At 43.5% G+C, this 18409-nt stretch overlaps 1 protein-coding gene across 10 annotated transcripts in view; it reads right to left on the reverse strand.

Annotated features, from left to right (window-relative positions):
• The window catches only part of DOCK3 (dedicator of cytokinesis 3), a 294157-nt gene that overhangs the window by 71838 nt on the left and 203910 nt on the right, over positions 1–18409 (reverse strand). For all 10 annotated transcript variants that reach the window (XM_074312252.2, XM_074312255.2, XM_074312249.2 and 7 more), the window contains 10 exons: positions 18259–18383; positions 16625–16787; positions 16009–16115; positions 15344–15515; positions 14908–15005; positions 13128–13211; positions 11996–12096; positions 8392–8473; positions 3956–4126; positions 924–1116 (listed from right to left, as the gene is read on the reverse strand). In XM_074312252.2, coding sequence (XP_074168353.1) covers positions 924–1116; positions 3956–4126; positions 8392–8473; positions 11996–12096; positions 13128–13211; positions 14908–15005; positions 15344–15515; positions 16009–16115; positions 16625–16787; positions 18259–18383 — 1296 coding nt within the window. The remainder of the gene's footprint in view (positions 1–923; positions 1117–3955; positions 4127–8391; positions 8474–11995; positions 12097–13127; positions 13212–14907; positions 15006–15343; positions 15516–16008; positions 16116–16624; positions 16788–18258; positions 18384–18409) is intronic.

The following is an 18409-nucleotide window of genomic DNA, read 5'->3' on the forward strand; positions in this document are numbered from 1 at the left end:
GTTACTGGCAGAGAAAAGCTGATTTTATTGGATTTTATTGGTGGCCGTTTTACCAACAACAATACCCTACATTAGCAGAATTAAAGAGAACATCCATTTAGCACTGCAAACGTGTGCAGCACTGGGCTGAGAAATTAGCGTTCTCATACTTCAAAAATCAAACTTAAAAAAAAAATTTTCCTACCAAAAATTCTAATTATGACAATTCTAATAATTGTTTTGCTGTTTATTCCTGTACCCTAGAAGTTTATTCTATGATAGCGACATTCCGCTTAAAGGATCAGGCTCATATTGATCTTAACATCTGGCCATTGAGCTTCAAGCTGATCACGTTCAATGTGGTTTCAGGTCTGAATCTGAAGGTTCTTTCTGAAAGGCTACCTGGGCTGCTGATGGTATTTCTGAAGCTGTCCTGACCTCTTTGGGGACATGGAGGGCTCCCTGTCCATCTCTTTGTCTAATCCTTAGAGGCTCCTTCAAAGGGGAAACGCAATCTATTTGACTGGTGAGACAAAGAACCAAGAAAGCACAGCGGGTCCTCAGGGTCCCCCTTCATGGTCTCTTTTATTTCCCTGACTTTGTTTATCGCCTTGGGCTTGACCCTTGTCTCTTGCTCCCCCTCCTTTCCCTCTGCTCTCCCCCCCTGCTGGGGGTGTGGAAGGCCCCATTCCTGGCAGCTGGCTCAACTTGTGGGCCTGCAGGCTGCTCTGCAGGCCACCCCACGTGTGCCCCCAGGACTATCTTCTGAGTGAGGCAGTAGGCCCAGGTCTTGGCTGCATTCTCTAACAAAGTTTACCCAAACTGCATTTTAAGGGTCACTGGCTTCTTGCATGATGGTCGATAAAACTGCCTTTGATCACCACCTGGCAAACACCCTGGAAAAGAGGAAAGGTGAGCCTGACTCTCCTCCCAACTTGATTTACCTGAGAAAGAAAACAGGCGGCTGTCCACAGTCCTGGCGATGGACTGGAGTTTCACCACATCCATCGACTGCCCAATGTGCACAGTGCTGGGCATGCTCCCCAGGGTCCCCCTCACAAATTCCGCCACCTCCTGCACGGTGAACATTTGCAGCAGCTCGTCGAAGATGGTTGGGAAGGAATTGAGGAGTGCAGCCTGCAGAAGCAAGTGAAGCTGGGGTTAGCTCAGAGTTTGGTGTGTGTCTATCTTGCATGCTCAGACAAAGATACAAAGTGGTGAGAAGCTGGGAAGGCACTGCAGCGCCTGTGCCCTGGGTGGGCTCCTCCCTGGCCTTTGCAGCACTCTGGGGACATGGAGCAGGCAGAACCAAAAAGGAAATCAAAATAAGAGAACTGACTGGGGCCCAGGCCACTTGAAGCTTTCATAACTTGCCAAGGCATCTGCTGGTAAGAGAAGGGAATATAAAATCACCTCAACATGGCTTAATATCCATAGTAGTTTTGCTCATAAAATGGATTTACATTTTTTGTCTATCTCTATGATCAAGCTCTTGACTTTCCAATTTTGGTCCCAAACTCAAACCAGGAGTCTCTCAAAGAAAGTATGGCAGAGAGAGCTGAGCAGCTCCAAGCAGCATTAGCTGAAATCTGCTCAGAGCCCTGCAGCCAGCGATGCAGCTGAGAGCTGGACCATTTGCCCAGGACAGAGACATTTATTTGAAACCATGAAATCTGAAGACTCTGTAAATTATTTCCTTCATATGCGATGCCTGGCAGTCTCAAGTGTAAATCCAAAGGATGGAAAATGTGTAGATTTAGTCATGAACTCTTGAGGACTTTCAGTGATGGTGGCATAGAGTTCAGTGATCTAGATGGCCCAGGGGGGGTGTGTGTTTGGAGATTTCTCTTCTAGGATCTCAGCTCTGGTAGACCCAGGAGGTGGCTTCTTGAGGACAATCTGATAGTAATTCCAGAGGCTTGGAGAGGCAGAGGAGTATGGGAAAAAGAGAATGAGTTTTGGAATTAGACATGAGTTCAAATCCCAGCTTTACCACTTATCTGCCACAGAACCTTGGGTGAGTTACTGCCTAATCCTTCGTCTTCTCACCTATAAAGTGGGATGATGCTATTATTCATCTCCTGGCATGGGTCTAAGGAAAAAGTGAGGTGCATAAAGCTCATTTCCAGTAGAGTGCCTAGCACACAATAGACCTTCAATAAATGCTGGTTCTATTCTTCTCTGTCGTCTAAATGGAAGCAGCAGGAAGGAGGCTTTTTCCACTTCTCAGTCCTCTTACACTATTAACCCAAGATTTCCAAAGGGAAATGGAACGTCACCTCGAGATAAGAAGGGGACATGCACTCTTCCTAAGTTGTGTCTACTTGACGGCTTCATCAGTAGACACTGACCTAGAGTGAGTGAAAATTTATGCCATAAGGGAGTAATGCACAGGTCTGTCATACTGCAGTCCCTGTTCGGGCCCAAGCACAGGACTTACATGAATTCTATCTGAAGATTCATAACTCCCTGGGATATCAAGGAAGTCATTTTGCTGTAATTAGAACCAGCACAAAAACATATTGTCACAAGCAGCTAGATAAAAGAGAGAAAGGGGGGAAAGCAGGTACTTCATAATCAAAATAAGCAGCAGCTGATTGGCTCTGAAGTATAATGAGACTTCCTATACTTATGCACCAGGAAACCAGGACGCTTGCACCCTGACATCTCCGACTGGTCAGAATCAATCAGAGACATACAGTCTGACTGAACAATATAATTGGTGAGCTTTCTGAAACTCATGAATCATGAGCGTGGCACCAAAGAAGCAGGTCAGGTCTAAGTTGAGACTAGATCTCAGCTCGTTACCCTGATGTGGCAGGATCGGCTACTGAATCCAGGGCACTGCTGAGTTCTCATATCTGCCTTGCTCTGCTAGCTAGCTCTGCGCTCCCCCTTTCTTTGAAGGTTGAGTGGAGGAGTCCTGGGCCCCTGTTGGCAGGAACAGATGGGCTGGGGAGAGAAGGGAGGAGGAAGATGAGTTGTTTGGGGTACTTAGGAGGGGAGACCACAGAAGGAGGCTTTCTTCGAGAGGCACCTGGCGTCCTTGATGTAGTTCCACTTTTTATAGTCTAGCTCCCAGTTGCTTACCTATCCTCTGGGACAAGGGGCCTAAAGTTAATTGGCATCACAGGGCAACACAGAGTCAAGTGGAAAATAAAAAAAGCAGACTATTCCAATCTTAAATGAGACATTTAAACATACATTTGCACCCATAACAGTCCTGGCAGCGATTGAATGAAAGGACATGAGAGAGGCTATCTGGTCTTTGCTGATAGGTTTTGACGTAATAACTGGCTTCAAAAAATCAGAGAAGTGTAATCCATTAGATACAATTCTGACATTTACTTATAAGAGAAAATAACCCCCTTGTGACGGGGGTTACTTGGCCAATATCCTTGATCCTTTCTAGGGTGAGACTGCATTGAAAAGGTAATAGCTTAGCTGACCAGATATTTTTAATATAAGAAAGCAAATTTCCTTCCCACACTGACATTTCTAATAGAATCTAATCCTAATTCTTGACCAAAGTTTTCCAGTTATTTCTGCTGTTTTTCAACCTATTTCACTCTTAACTGCTGGAATGGACAAGCACTAAAGTTTTTAAAATGAAAACAGTGACTAGGAGATGAAATTCCCTAGACATTCTGAACGTCCTCTGTTAAGTAAGATGTTCATCACCAACTGAAAGATGGCAGCTACATAAACGCGGCCTAAGGAGGGCTCCTGAGAACACACTGGTGCTTCTTCGCGGCCATGAAGGCATTGGTCTGTTTTCTATTTGGTAGCTGGGGCCTGGCTGGCTTTGAAGGAAAAGCAGCATTTCGTTCTATTTGGTATTTCCTTGTAAGTTAACCCTTAATCAACACACAGGAGCCTGGCAGGGCTTCTTTGACTCTGTAAGACAGAGGACAAAGAAACCACCTGCTAAGACAAACAGGAATCTAGCAGCAAAACGTCCCTGCAGTTCACAGACCTGAGTGAACAGGAGTGTCTCTGAGTTTCTGCTGTCCAGACTGAGCACAAACCGGATGGACTGGAAAAGTTCTTGGATGCTGGACCGGAACTGCTCCTCTTCCATCCCACAGGTGGCTCGTGAGTATAGGATCCTTGACTGCACGATGAACTTGAAAAGGTACTCCAAGGCCTGGAGGTGTGGGAGAAAAAGGGATGCAAAGGGGTTAAAGATAGCCAGGAACTAACATGGCAGGGAATGAAGGGCAGAGTAATAGCAAATTCTACACTAAAATCAGGTGAGGGACAATTCCAACGGTGGAGACAAGCATTTTATTTATTTTTTAAAACTTTTCTCAAAGTCCAAGTGGTCACTGAGCAGCAGTGGTTTTCTTACTGAGAGAACCGTCAGTTTACTTCACAACTGTTTTTTGTGATTCTGGAATTGAGGAACCACAGACTGTCACGGAAACAGCTGAATCCAAGAACATCCATGATCAAAAGAAAATTCAACTTTTCTGCATTTGTTTTTTCAGGTCTGGAACTAAGAACCTCCAAAGGCAATGCTGTAAGAACCTCTCCTGAATTTATTCTAAAAAGGAAGCCCTTTAAGGCATCGTCTGCATCTCTGAGATATAGTTGGGGCCTGACAGTGGTAGCCCTCTCACCACAGGTCAAGGCTAGAGAAAACTTGCCCCAGGTTGCATAGCAGTCAGTGGACCTGACACATCCACTCCCCACCCATCTTCTAGACCAGGCAACCTGCCATAAACAGTTCACAAACAGTACAGAAGACCAAGTTCCCAGAACAGGTTTTGGGAGCAGAATCTGACTTTAAGGAGTCTCTGCAGCGTGGCACGTGCTATGAGCAGAGTCATTCACTTTTGAAAGACCAGATTCAAGATCCAAGACTATGCTTTCTAATCAAAGAAATGCCACATATTCCCAGACATCGGGAAGGCAGACACTGGGGAGAAACTGATCTAAGGATGAAACAAATGGAGCTCAGTTATTTGAAATACGTAACAGGAAACAATTCCAAAGCTACTTTTCATGGTCTATCCATGTCAGAAGGTTTGGCAAAGCAAAACTCTCTCTCTCTCTCTGTCCCACACAAAATTCAGTTGGCACTAGAGAATGGCTAGTTCAGAAAAATGTGTCTTCCGAGGCTTGTACCAGGAGATTGTGTGGAAGTTACAGTGTAGAAATAGCCTCATCTCCATAAATGCTACAGCTTCTGTTCACTGGCCTTTTAATGCCTGGTCTGTGAAGAACCTGGAAAGTCTGCGTTACATAGTCTAATTTTTAAAAGGCAAATGTTTTCGTCATTACCAGTTTTTTTCAGTTTGAAACAGCTACCATAAGAGATGTATTGAGTGGCTTGAAACCTCCATTAGTGTCAGAGTGAGAGGCAGAACCATACAGCAAGTCACCTGCACTTCCTGGGCTTAGTTCCTCCATTAAGTTCTAAAACAAAAAACACCTCACAGAGGAGCAAGAGGCTGGTGTTCAAGATGGCCCCATGAAAACTGGGATAAGAGCATGGAAACAAGTCCACTTCCAGTCATCCATCAGCAGCTGACTTCCCCTGCCCCGTTCCTCTGTATTTTTGCAGTCAGCACCAGCTTGGCCAGGAGCACCTCTGACAGATGCAACTAGAGAAGGAGGGGAGGGTGGACGAATGCAGTAGAAGGTGAGGGATGGATCCTACAGAATTTCTTCAAAGTTCAACGGTGCTCCCGACCCGGTGTGGAGACAATGGAACGCTTAACTATGGCTCAAGGAGTTGCTGTGTCCGTTTCTACTTAAGTTAAGAAACCTGAAAGGAAAAGAGGTCCTAAAAGTTATTACAACCTTTCTATCAAAGAGAGCCACTGTGCCCTCTCTTTCCTCCTCATGGTTCCTTGGTAAGGACCTGAGGTAGCTCTGCAGTGAGACGTGTGCTATCTTTCTGGAAAACCTTGCTGAAAGCTGTCCTCAAACTCACCAAGGACATCCCCTACAGGTCATTCACAAGGGAACAAACAGAACCAAGTAAGAAAATAAAGGTCTCTTTTACTTTCATCTTCTTTAGCGGTAGAACTTTCTTGGAAAGGTCCTAACTCAGAAAGTGAAAGAAGAGACGGGATAAGAATGGCCAGATGTAGTGAATCAGAGCAATAAAAGAGAGGAGGTTTCCTGGTCCACACCACATGATGCCAGCATGAGAGGGGCCCGGTCAGGAGCACACACATCCTGTGAGGAAGGAGAACAACAGGGTCAGATGGAGACTTACTAGTTTGGTCAAGAGGACTTGTAAACTGAATCTTGATGAAGCCGGGAAAGGGCCTGATAAAGCCACAGTACTAGATGCAGTAGTCTTGGATGGCATTCAACCAAGTTTGAAATGGCAAGAACAAGTACGAAGTACCTCAGGAAGGTGCTCCCCTAAATGCAACGCTTCCTTCTGCCCACCCAAACCTGGTCTTCTCCAGGAATTCTGCACTTCCAGAAGTGACCTTGCCATCAACGCAGCTGATTAGCCAGACCCCGTGGAATCAGCCTCCATTCTTCCTTTCTGTCACCTCCTACATCCAATCTAACATTTGAAAGCCTGTTTTGGTCACATCAGCCACTTTTTGGTTGCTTGAAAACACAAGCTCTTTTCCATCCAGGTTTTTAAACATGCTATTTCCTCCATCTGAAATGCTTGTCCCCAGCTCTTAACACTGATTTCAGTTCAGAGGTCACCTCCTCAGAGAAGCTTTCCCTAAAATTTTGATCTGATGTAAACCTTCCTTTCCAGCCACTCTATCCCTGGCTTATTTCCTGGTTTATTTCCTTTATAGTACTCATCAAGTTTTCTTTTTTTCACTAACTTTGTATATTTATCTGTTTTACGTGTTTATTGTCTGTCTCTCCACTTGAATGGAAGTGCTATGAAGGCCTTTGCAACTTGGGCCCCTGCTGAATCCCCAGGGGCTAATACAGTGTCTGACACCTGGCAGGTATCAAGCAATATTGACTGAATAAATGACTAAATGAGTAATTCTTAAGAGAAAACAACTTCTTCTGTGAGGCCTTCTCCAGTATCCTTAACGAATTAATTTATGGACTCATAAAATCTTTTGCATATAACTCCACTTGTACCCCCCACCCCCAGATATTATGTGGGGCACCTGACAGGTCCTGGTGTTCAGAGAAGAACAGAACCCAGGTCCTGCCCTCACATCATACGCAGGACCTGCTCTACACCTGTGTTTGTGTGTGTGCTTCCCCTGGGACACTGGACATGTGTTCTTCAAGGGAGAGGCCCGTCTTACTCCTCTTCGCATCTCAGCACCCACGACAGATGCTGATTCTCTGTAGACATGTACTGTATAAAGGAGGACAGAAATGAGACTTGTGGCTTTAGATTTTTACAAAATATGCAAAGAGGAAGCGAGGAAAACATGGATCTATGATTTATTTTGTCTCTTCAATCTGATGCTGCTTGGGGAAGCATCTGTATTACCTGTTACCATGTGGCCAAGAACAACAAAATCACAGGCCCAGTGGTACTTAGAACAGATGCTGTGATAGTAAAAGAGGACAGAGAAAAAGCAGAATTACTTGGCTGCCATTCTTCTTTTATTGCTAACTAGAAAGGGCAGGAAAGACATGGTTAAAAAGCAACCAAAACAAAAGTAACTCTAGAACAAGGAAAGAAAAAAGCATGGACTTGCTTTATATGAGTCCCGAGAGGCTATGACAGCTTTCTTCTAATAGCTGTCTGGAGAACAACTGAGCAAAAGAGGGATCAACATTCTTATACGTTGTTCTCCAGAGTAGAAGCAGTAGCCATGCAAAGAAGTTACTAGAAAGTGAAGTGAACTCACAATGAAGATGGTCCCGTATAAATGGGAGCTGCCCAACAATGTAAAAGGCTGCCTTGTCATGCAACCTATCTTAGCAGGGGTGTTGCCATGGGGGACGCTGGGTTCCTCTAAAGATCAAGGTTTTAAGATTATTTTCTTCTCAACATCTCCATTCAGCATTCCCGAGCATCCGTTCAGCTCTTTTTATTTAACACAGCTCTAAAAACAATGTTTAGTAACTACTGAAGAAGGAAAAAGTATCAGAAGATCTTAATTCTAATCAATGTTCTAATCAATTCTAATCAATAGCACCAACACTGCCTGAGAAGGAGATATGAATGTGAGCCTGTGGAAGCAAAGGCTGATGCTGCCAGCATAACACGGAGAGGCTGGCCAGGAGCCGTGTGCATTCCTCCCTCCTGCTTTAACATAACATCATCAGGAAGAAGTCTCTTCTGGGGCAAAATTGAGGTAGGAAAGGGGAATTATGTGGTCCAGAGCGTTCCTGAAAGCAGGCCAGTGTACTGGAAGTCCACACTTGTCCTGCACACTATACCGCTGGGGTTACTCACAAAGGACAGCAGGGGTGGGTCACTTGCGTACAGCGAGTTCAGTACGTTACCCGCATGGCTTCCTGAATGTGGTCCTGCCGAATCAGTTCTGCTGAGCAGTCCATGTACCACTTCAAACAGCGGATGAGCTCCCTGGGAAGAGAACAATTCCAGAAACCCCACTTTAATCCATGAGCAATACAGCCTGAAATGTTTGCAGCCGTGAACCAGCCACACAGGAAATATCCTGCTGACGAGCTAGAATGGAGTGATACATCCATCATAGCTGTGGAATCTTTGGGTCACCTGAGACCAGACACTCCTTGTCCACAAACAGCTGCTCCACTTTAATTAGTAATTATAATCACTCTGTACCACTCTCCCTGACACACATTTCTTTAATGACAAGAAAGTTTTCCCAAAGTCTGGTCTGTATGCATATTTTTGTTTTGTCTAAAACTGCTGTCTCTACAACATACAACAATGACTAGTAAATGGTAGACTCTGCATGAAGGTGTCGAGCCCTCGTGTCCCTCCTTGCTTGACCTTCACCCCATCTATTTGATTTCCTTAGGACCAAGTCACCTGAGTGAAATGGAATTACAATGGTACCTTGGTTTTCAAATGTCTCCATTGACAAACATTTTGGTTTATGAATGCCGTAACTGGAAGTAAATGCTTCGTTTTTCAAACACGACTCAGAAGTCGAACATGTCACATGGCTTCCGCTGAGAGCAAGATCCTGAGGCCTAGCTGTTGGCTGTTTTTGAACGTTTCAGAACTCGTGGATTATGTTCGAAAACTGAGGTACCACTGTATAGGGTCAGAAGGCCTGCGCATTTACATGGCAACAGAGCATAGAGGTCAAGAGCCCAAGCCCTAGTCAGACAGCAGGGTTCCTATCTGGAGCCTGCCAGTTTCTAGCTCTGTATTCTTGGGCAAGTTATTTGATCCCTCTATGACTCTTTCTCTTTGTTTAACATATGGAGGAAACAATAGTACATCTCAAAGGTATTGGAAGATGAATGAGATGACAGGTGGAAAACACATAGCACAGTGCTGCTCTCCAAAGTCACATCAATGTGTCACTGTTTCAGTGACTCTATAGCCTTACCACCCTTGGGCTGTATTTGTTTTTGAAAATTGTGCTAAATCCATAGAAGAAAATGGTGACTTTTAAAAAATTGCTGTAATTATTTTATATAACCTGTGTTTCCCATGTTTACTATTTATATTATCTCTTTTATCAACTGTCTTTTCATTTCTTTGACATTTATTTGTGAGTGCTCTATTCAGCTATTCACATGTTTCTCATGGAAAAAGCAAGACTTATTTTTAGCAGTTTTGCCATCATTTCTTAGAAGAAAAAGTATGACAACTATGGAAGATACTATGCTGTAAAATGTTAGCTGAAAGCCCATAGTTAGTAATAACACCCAACAGTTACAGACTGAAAGCTTTTCCTCTAAGAGCAGGAATAAGGCAAGAATGCCCACTTTTGTCACTTCTATTTACCATAGTACTGAAGAGCAATTAGGCAAGGAAAAGCAATAAAAGGCATCCATATCGGGAAAGAAGAAGTAAAATTATCTTTGTTTGCAGCTGACATGATCTTATATGTAGAAAAGCCTAAGGATTCCACAAAACTAAACTTTCAAACTAATAAATGAATTCAGCAAAGTTGTAGGATACAAAATCAATATACAAAAATCAGTTGCATTTCTATACACAAACAATAAGCAATCCAAAAAGGAAATTAAGAAAACAGTCCATTTACAGAAGCATCAAAAAGGAATAAAATACTTAGAAATAAACTTAACCAAAATGGTGAAAGACTTGTACTCTGGAAACTGCAAAACATTGCTGAAAGAAATTAAAGAAGATACTAATAAATGGAAAGACATCTATGTTCATGGATTGCAAGACTTAATACTGTTAAGATGTCAATACTATCTGATGTAAATTACAGATTGAATGCAATTTCTATCAAAATCCCAATGGAATTTTTTGCAGAAACAGGAAAACCATCCTAAAGTTCAGATAGAATCTCAAGGGACCCCAAATAACCAAAACAATCTTGAAAAAGAAGAACAAAGTTAGAAAACTGACGCTTTCTGATTTCAAAACTTACAACAAAGGTACAGTAATCAAAAGTTACAGTGTGGTACTGACATCAAGACAGACACATACACAAACAGAATAAAGCAGCCCAGAAATAAACCTGTGTGCATGGTGAAATTATTCCCAACACTGGTACCAGGACCATTCAATGGGGAAAAGAACAGTCTGTTCAACAAATTATACTGGAAAAACTGGATATCTACATGCAAAAGAATGAAGTTGGACTCTTATATTCCACAATAAACAAAAGTTAAATCAAAATGAATCAAAGACCTAAATGTAAGAGCAAAAACTATAAAACACTTAGGCAAAAACACTGGGGAAAATCTTAACACTGGATTTAGCTGTGATTTCTTGGATACAACATCAAAAGCACAGGAAGCAAAATTTTAAAAATACATAAACTGGACCACGTCAAAACTGAAAACTTCTGTGCACAAAGGGCACCAGCAACAGAGTGAAAGGCAATAGGAGAAAATATTTGCAAATCATATACCTGACAAGGGGTTAATATCCAGAATATATAAAGAACTCTGACAGCTCAACAACAATAACCAAATAACCTGATTCAAAAATAGGCAAAGGACTTGAATAGATTTTTCTCCAAAGAAGACATACAAATGGCCAATAAGTACATAAAGAAATGCTCAACATCACTAATCATTTGAGAAATGCAAATTAAAACCACAATGAGATACCACCTCTAGAAAGACTACTATATATATTTTAAAAAATATCACCAAATACACACATACACACCCCAAATAGAAAATAGTAAGATAGTAAGTGTTGGAGAGGATGTGGAGATACTTGAATCCTTATGTACTGTTGGTGAGAATGAATGTAAAATGGAGCCGCCATTATGGAAAACAGCATGGTGGTTCCTCAAAAAATTAAAAAAAGAACTACCATATGATCCAGCTATTCCATTTCTGGGTATATACCCAAAAGAATTGAAAGCAGAGTCTCAAGGAGATATTTTACACCCATGTTCATAGCAGCATTATTCACAATAGCTAAAAGGTGGAAGCAGCCCAAGTGTTCATCAATAGATAAGTGAATGAATGGATAAATAAAATGTGGTATAGACATACAATGGAATATTATTCAGCCTTTAAAAGGGAGGGAATTCTGATGAATGCTACAGCAAAGATAAACACTGAGGACATTATGATAAGTGAAACAAGCCAGACACAAAAAGACAACTACTGTATGATTCAATTTATATGAGGTACCTAGAATAGGCAATTCAAAGAGACATAATAAAAAAGAAAAAAATAGACAGAATATAATGGTGGTTGCTCAGGGGCTGGGGGAAGGGGGAAATGGGGAGTTATTGTTCAATGGGTATAGAGTTTTAGTTCTGCAAGATGAAATGAGATGGATGGTGGTGATGGCTGTACAACAATGTGGGTGTACTTAATGACAGCTGTACACTTAAAAATGGTTAAGATGGAAAACTTTGTTATGCGTATTTTACCACAATTAAAAAAGTAAATGAAGTTTTTAAAAAAGGTCAGCTGAATGAATGGTGACCTTTTTTTAGCCTCTTACTTGTATGCCAGGGCTCCAGCAAAGTGTTTCTGGATATACGTATCCATTACAGGCCGGAAGTGGAAATACTTGATGTCTCTGAGCAGGTTGATGATGAATACCTGGGAGAGACAGAGGGTACCAGGGGTCACTGGAGCCCTCAGACCTATCCCCAACAGAAAACAGAACTCTTGCTTCTTCAAGGAATGGCAAACTGTCACTATTTTCTCTAGTGTTCCCCACTGGCAGTGCACGTAAGATTTCCATTCTGTGTCTGGATTTCTGTCTTGTCTGTTCTGTTCCTACCACCCCTGGGTCCCCGATCCAGACTTGGGGCTCATCTGTGCCAGTGTCACGTTGAGCCTCTCCCTTCACAATAACGCTGGATGGTACAACATGGACTAGGGGAAGACAAAATGACACCTGTGTAGGTGGCATACATACCATGGCACCAAAAAACTTGGAAAAAAAGAGGTGAAAAAAAAGATTGTCCTTGGAGCCAAATTAGCCCATGAAAGGCTGTGTCTGTCAGAAATGGGACTGGCTGGCCAGGGACATGAGGAAGAAGAAAAGCCAAAGGGACAAACTGTGCAGGTGCCATTCTAACTCTCGCCTCTGCTCCTCATCTATCAGGTGGACTTGGAGTACCTGGTTCTCCTTGAACATGAAGTACTCCTGGGCGAGTGGGTATGTTAAGCCCAATACACTAAACATTCCAATCACATCCATTCTTACTAAGCAACAACCTTCTTCAACAACTTCATAGAGGGAGAAAGTGTGATGCTCAGACCACACAAGTGAGTCTCTGCTTTTCCTGGTGGTTGTAGCCGACTTTCTAAGTGAAAAATGGGCCGTCTGGTTTCCTTTGTCTGTCTCTGGGCCTTGTGTTGGTGTAGGCCACTCGTTCTGGAGCCAGGCAGCTGTGCAGTGGTGCTAAGACTGTCCCTGCACCACAAAGCTGAAGCCCAGACCTGACCATGCTCAATTCTTCACATTTGAGCTTATAGGGATCTTCCTGGTAGGTTGGTCGGTTGGTCTTTTTGGGGGATGCTCCTCAGTCCTTTTGCTATTGGAAACATCTGAACTTTGTGCTGACTCACTCTAACAAATATGTGACAGGAAAAATGAAAAAATCGGGAAAGATGAGACTTACCAAAGACTGAAACACCAACAGGCCGTATTTCTCTGTGTTATCATCCAAAATCACAAACAGCGTATCTAAGATGTCCTGCAGGAACTGCAATAGCATAAAAACCAGACGGCTCAGGTCTTAGGGCCTATACACGTGGTCAAATTCCACACACAGACGAATTCATCTCCCAATAAACAGTGTCAAAGATCTAAAACCTCAAACCACCACTTAATACTCTAGTACCCACCTCCACCTAGCTAAGGGGTAACTGGGTGGACGTGGGCTGTTTGCTGACAGCCCAAAGGCCTATAGGGAGGCTTTTCCTGTTGGGTAAGTGATAAACTCCAAGAGAAGAGCAATTACCTATAAAACCTAGTCCATCCATAAAGGATAGCAATTTTGAAATCAAGACAATCTAAATGATTCTGATGCCAAATTCTTTTTGAGAAAAAGAGCTAACTTTAGTGGGATCCCAAAGAGTTTACCAGCCCCTTGCCCTCTACTGTGGCCTAACTCTGTAGAGGACATTTGAATGAGGATATGACAAGCCAGGCCGTACTTACAGTACTATTTTTTTGGTTTAGAAATTAGTATCCCTGGAGAAGGGAGAAGTTTATTTTTGAGAGCATGTGACTTTTTCTTTCTAAGATGCAAAAACCAAGGGAAAGAATAAAAAATACTCACAGATGCTGGTAGTCTTTTAAAAATCATATCTAACATTCTGTTGGTCAAAATGCAATTTAATGATACAATGTTTACAATTTAATTCAAAACAATGTAAGGTGGGAGGCACGGATGGGGATGTTTGGTGGGTAGGAGTGGCCATGGGTTGATGACTATTGGTGCTGGGTGATGGGTATAGGGTTCTTTATACTATTCTGTCTACTTTTGTGTATCTTTGAAATTTTCCAGTAAGAAGTAAAAGGATACTTTAAAATGCTAGCATATTCACTTCACATTCTTTTCTGGCTGGCTTGAGACAAATTATTGATGCTAAAACCAGATCTACTGGTTTTAGAATGTTCTCTTGTGAGGAATACAATTCAGCCTTAAAAAGATCATAAGACTTTTCTAATACCTTGTCTGTTTACTGGCTGATACTTTTCATATGTTCAGAAGGCAAAAATGCCGAGTATGAATTTATCTTAAATTTCAAAAGCTACTATTATAACAGCTTGTTTGTTAAGAGATATTTCAAAAATTTATGATACTATGATCCAATTGATTAAAACCAAATTCATACCAGACTTCATAAAAGTCCAGAGGACACAGACTTTGAAACTGTTCCTCATTTGGGGACCCCTGTTGTTTATTACTGAGTCAGTGCAGCTGTGAGAGGGAAGAACAGACAGTGCATCTGCTAATTGATTTGATAATTGCAATGGCAGCGCTAAGAATGCTCACTGATGGACAAGTAGCCTTCTTAAGATTTGGTCTCTATCCCAGGAAAGGGACAGAGACCTAAAGGAATGCAGGCAGCATAACACACTGGGCTTGTTCCTAAGAGAATGCTGTACTATTACCCTTTAATTATCATTTTGCTTTCTAGGAAGAAAAACAAGTCAGAAAATAGGGTTTATAAATAGTTTCTATAAGGTAATAAACCTGATGTGATAACTACTTTAAAAAAAGAAGCTAACTGAAAAATAAGAAAAAATACTTTATTTCTGCTCATGTAATTCACGTAATTCTATATTGTGAGAAATGGTCTTAGAAGCCTACTGGCAGAAATCAAGAGGAAGTAAGGCCTTCTGGCCGGATTCTTGCTCAGGCGTCATGTGTGAATTGTGCGAAGCCATACCTTAACAATTTCCTCCCCGCTGACATGCCGCAGCCGCCCTAGGATGTCCATGATCCTGTCTGGAAAGGCCTTCCACTTCAGCAGAGCAAGGAGGTCCACTAGAAAGCAAGCCCAAAACAGGTGAACCCTTTGCCTGTCCTGTAGGAATTTCCTAGCCATGGACAGGTGAGATCTAGAGAAACAGAAATAGCTATGAGCCTTACAACAAACAGCCTCTTTAGTGCTGAGGTCAAGGCCAAACACGCATCTGTGAACTCGGAAGCTGCTGAAACCATGGGAAACCTCACAGGCTGCTACTGCCAAGTGATTCCTTCAACTTCAAATGAAAAGAATCCCCTCGTTGTGGGATGACAGTAACGTCTCCCTTAACATACGTCCATCAACAACATGGAAGCAGCAACTGAGGCAGGGAGGACACCAGCCCGCGCGCACCTACCGTTCTGGGTGAGTTTGGTGGAGGAGAGCTGCGTGGAGATGAAGAACGACTCTTTGGTGCTGCGCTGGAAGATGAGGCTGGAGGGGATGTTGGGGCAGCCATTGTAGTCCTCTTTGCAGCAGGGCAGACCCAGGTACAGAGCGTGGTTGTTAAACGTGCTATTCTCATCACACTGCAGGCAAAGGTACAGAACACAGACTGGTTCCTGAACCGAGCCACGTGTAAAACTCATGTCCCTGGGCATTTCTGGTTGATGTTTGCTCTCTGTCCAGAAACCCCTAGAATGGTTGGCACGCCTTTTAAAAGAAACATGGCAGGGCATGTGGCCTCCACCTGGTGTGCAGGCAACCTCGGGTGGCAGCTATGGTGTGACAGCTGACTGAACCATGATCTCAAATAGCAGGTCTCCGATTACACTAGCCAAGGCCACAACGGCACACAGGGGTGAGCAACAGATTTCCACTACTGGTAGAGTGGGAGGTGGGAAACAAAGGGCCTACTGACATTACTTGCGGGAGGAAGTTATTCAGAAGACAAAAGCCTGCTGTCACCCACCAGCACGCCACCCTGGATCCTCTGGCCCACTCACAGCAAACCACCTAACTGAGAACCATGTGAGAGTGGCCTCCGGTGGTGAGGGAGGTGAGGACAGCCAGGCCCCATACCTTGTACACGTAGAGCTCGTGGATGTCATCTGAGAGGGTGGTGCCATCGTCCCGCATCAGAGGTGAGAATGCAAAGCCAAAGAGCTTCTTCTCCCCTTTGTCCTTCGCTGCAGTGAGAGCCAAGTGTTAGTTGTTTCTGCCCTCCACTTGGCTTTTTAAATGTAGAAACTGCCTTTGTGCTTATCACCTCTGCTCTTTACTTCTTTGCCCCTTACTTTCATTAATTAGATAGCAACCTGACTGCAGGAACGATGAGAAACGTATTGTGTTGTTTCCACTTACATCCCAGTACATAGGCTACTTAGATCCAAACAGAAACTACACTGCTGGTCTTGCTAAGCCCGGGGCTCTCTAAGAAGCAGTTTAACACATACAAAGAAAATACCCAAAGGAGAACGACAGTGGGAATTACCCGTGTCCAGGTCAGACACTACGAGAACCAATACCATGGTTTTAAACCACTGTCCAAACAGCCTCTGATGACAGCCCATCTCTGCGTAGTTATTTCTTTACAACTCCTTTTCTTGCCCCAATAATAAGAACCCTCTCAATTTTGTCCCAGAGGAAAGAGTTATATTCATATCCGCAAAGGAATGTGGAGAGAAGTTTCACTCACTGGAACAATGTCTGAACTCGAAGCGCAGGTGGGAGCCTCGGAACCGGTCGATGGGGATGGGCAGTTTGATAATTTCCCCCCAGCGAGGACTATTGCTGTGGTAGAGGACGAAGGAGTGGTAGGAACTCCTGTTTGGCTCTCCTGAGCCCAAGCTGATGCAATCCTGGGAGAGAGGAGCAAAATAAAGTGTCATCTTCCTGGAGGGAGCCCTGGATTTCTGTCACTAGGACCCTTCGCTTTCTCCTTTGTGCAGCTCTCACTTTCCCACCAGGCCCAACCTATAAAATGAGAAAACTGATTTGGCTGAAATTCAATACTTTTGGAGAGAACAGTGTAGATGGTATAGGAGTAGGCAGTCACAGTGCCCCTTGTTTTCCGTGAGGCCGATGTAACCACACACGCTGCGCAGTAAACCCGAGGGCAGCTGGGTGGTGCGTCTGCCTCACTATGGTAGGTCCTCACCCTCACTCAGAAAGGCAACAGTGAACTGCATGGGGGGAAGCCCGCTGTACACGGCACTGTCCGATCAGAAAAACAACAGGAAGGTGGAGAGAGCTTGTTTGTTAATCTTCCTTAGCTCAGTGTTGCACTGGCATTTTAGGTTGCCCTCAGCTGATTGTCCTTGGCTATAAACAAGGTAGGCCACAGCTAACGTGATCGCAGTCCCCAAATATTGGCACGAAGATGCAGTGCCGAGGCCCCTTCCCTGGAGAACAGGAAGCTGCAGGCCATCCACTCAGGAGCAGCTCCATCTGCACAGGGCTGGTGTGAACACCTGATGCCTCTGCTGACCTCAGCATGACATCCATGCAAACAATGGCCATGTCCTTAAGGTGGGTTTTTAAAATGACAAATCATTATTTCTACCACCATCAACAGTCTCCTCTATTTCTCTCTGGCTTTGGGAGATAATTTTGACTAATTTCACCTTTTTCTTCTGTAAAATGTGGATGATCATTCCTGTTCTGCCTACCTCTCAAGGCTGTTGTCGACATATACAAACGAGGTCTGTAAAAGACTGATTTGCCTTCTACCAAATGCTACGCAAATGATGCCTGGTGAATTGCCAGGGACTTACCATGACATGACTGAGGGGAAAATGGACATACTGACAGCACTCCAGGTCTTCACTGTCAGTGAGGAATGGCAGTGTCCTCGTAGTGCACAGGCTGGAAGTAAGCTTTTAGGGCTGAGCTGTTGCGTGCTGTTGTCACATAACTTGGCACCAGAGAGTTAGTACCTACGTCCTACCGTTGACCAAAGAGCACATATAACTTCCTGTGCTAGCTCAAGAATAAAAAGAGTGGGACCTAGTAACAGTTATCAAAAGTAGGTAGCTCAGTGCAAGGCGGAATGGAAGAAATAACAGGTAGGACAGAACTAGAGGGAACAGGTCTAAATTGGAGCAGGAAGGATTCAGGTCAGACAGAAGGATTTCTAACAAGGCTAACTGACACTGAGAGTTATTATCAAAGCATGCATAGGGTTTCCTCGCAGGAAAGAAAAGGCAGAGAAGAATGCATAGGGGTGATCTGAGTTCAGTCCTGCCTGGGAGAACAGCTCTCTGGACAAAGTCCACAGAAGTACTAGGATTATTATAGGATTCGTTTCCATTCCAAACTGGCAAGCCTTACCTTCAGGATTTCTCCATCTGCATAAAGCACGTACATGGTCACTTCAATATTCTTTTGTACACTCTTTCCTCCTCTCTCAAAATCCCCCTTCTCCAGGGTTAGGTACAGGTCATTGCGAATATCACCTGTGGGGAAAGAAATGCCATGTCTT

Source organism: Rhinolophus sinicus, chromosome 5 (assembly GCF_057876585.1).
Source record: "Rhinolophus sinicus isolate RSI-liver-muscle chromosome 5, RSI-T2T, whole genome shotgun sequence".
Lineage (NCBI taxonomy): Eukaryota > Metazoa > Chordata > Mammalia > Chiroptera > Rhinolophidae > Rhinolophus > Rhinolophus sinicus.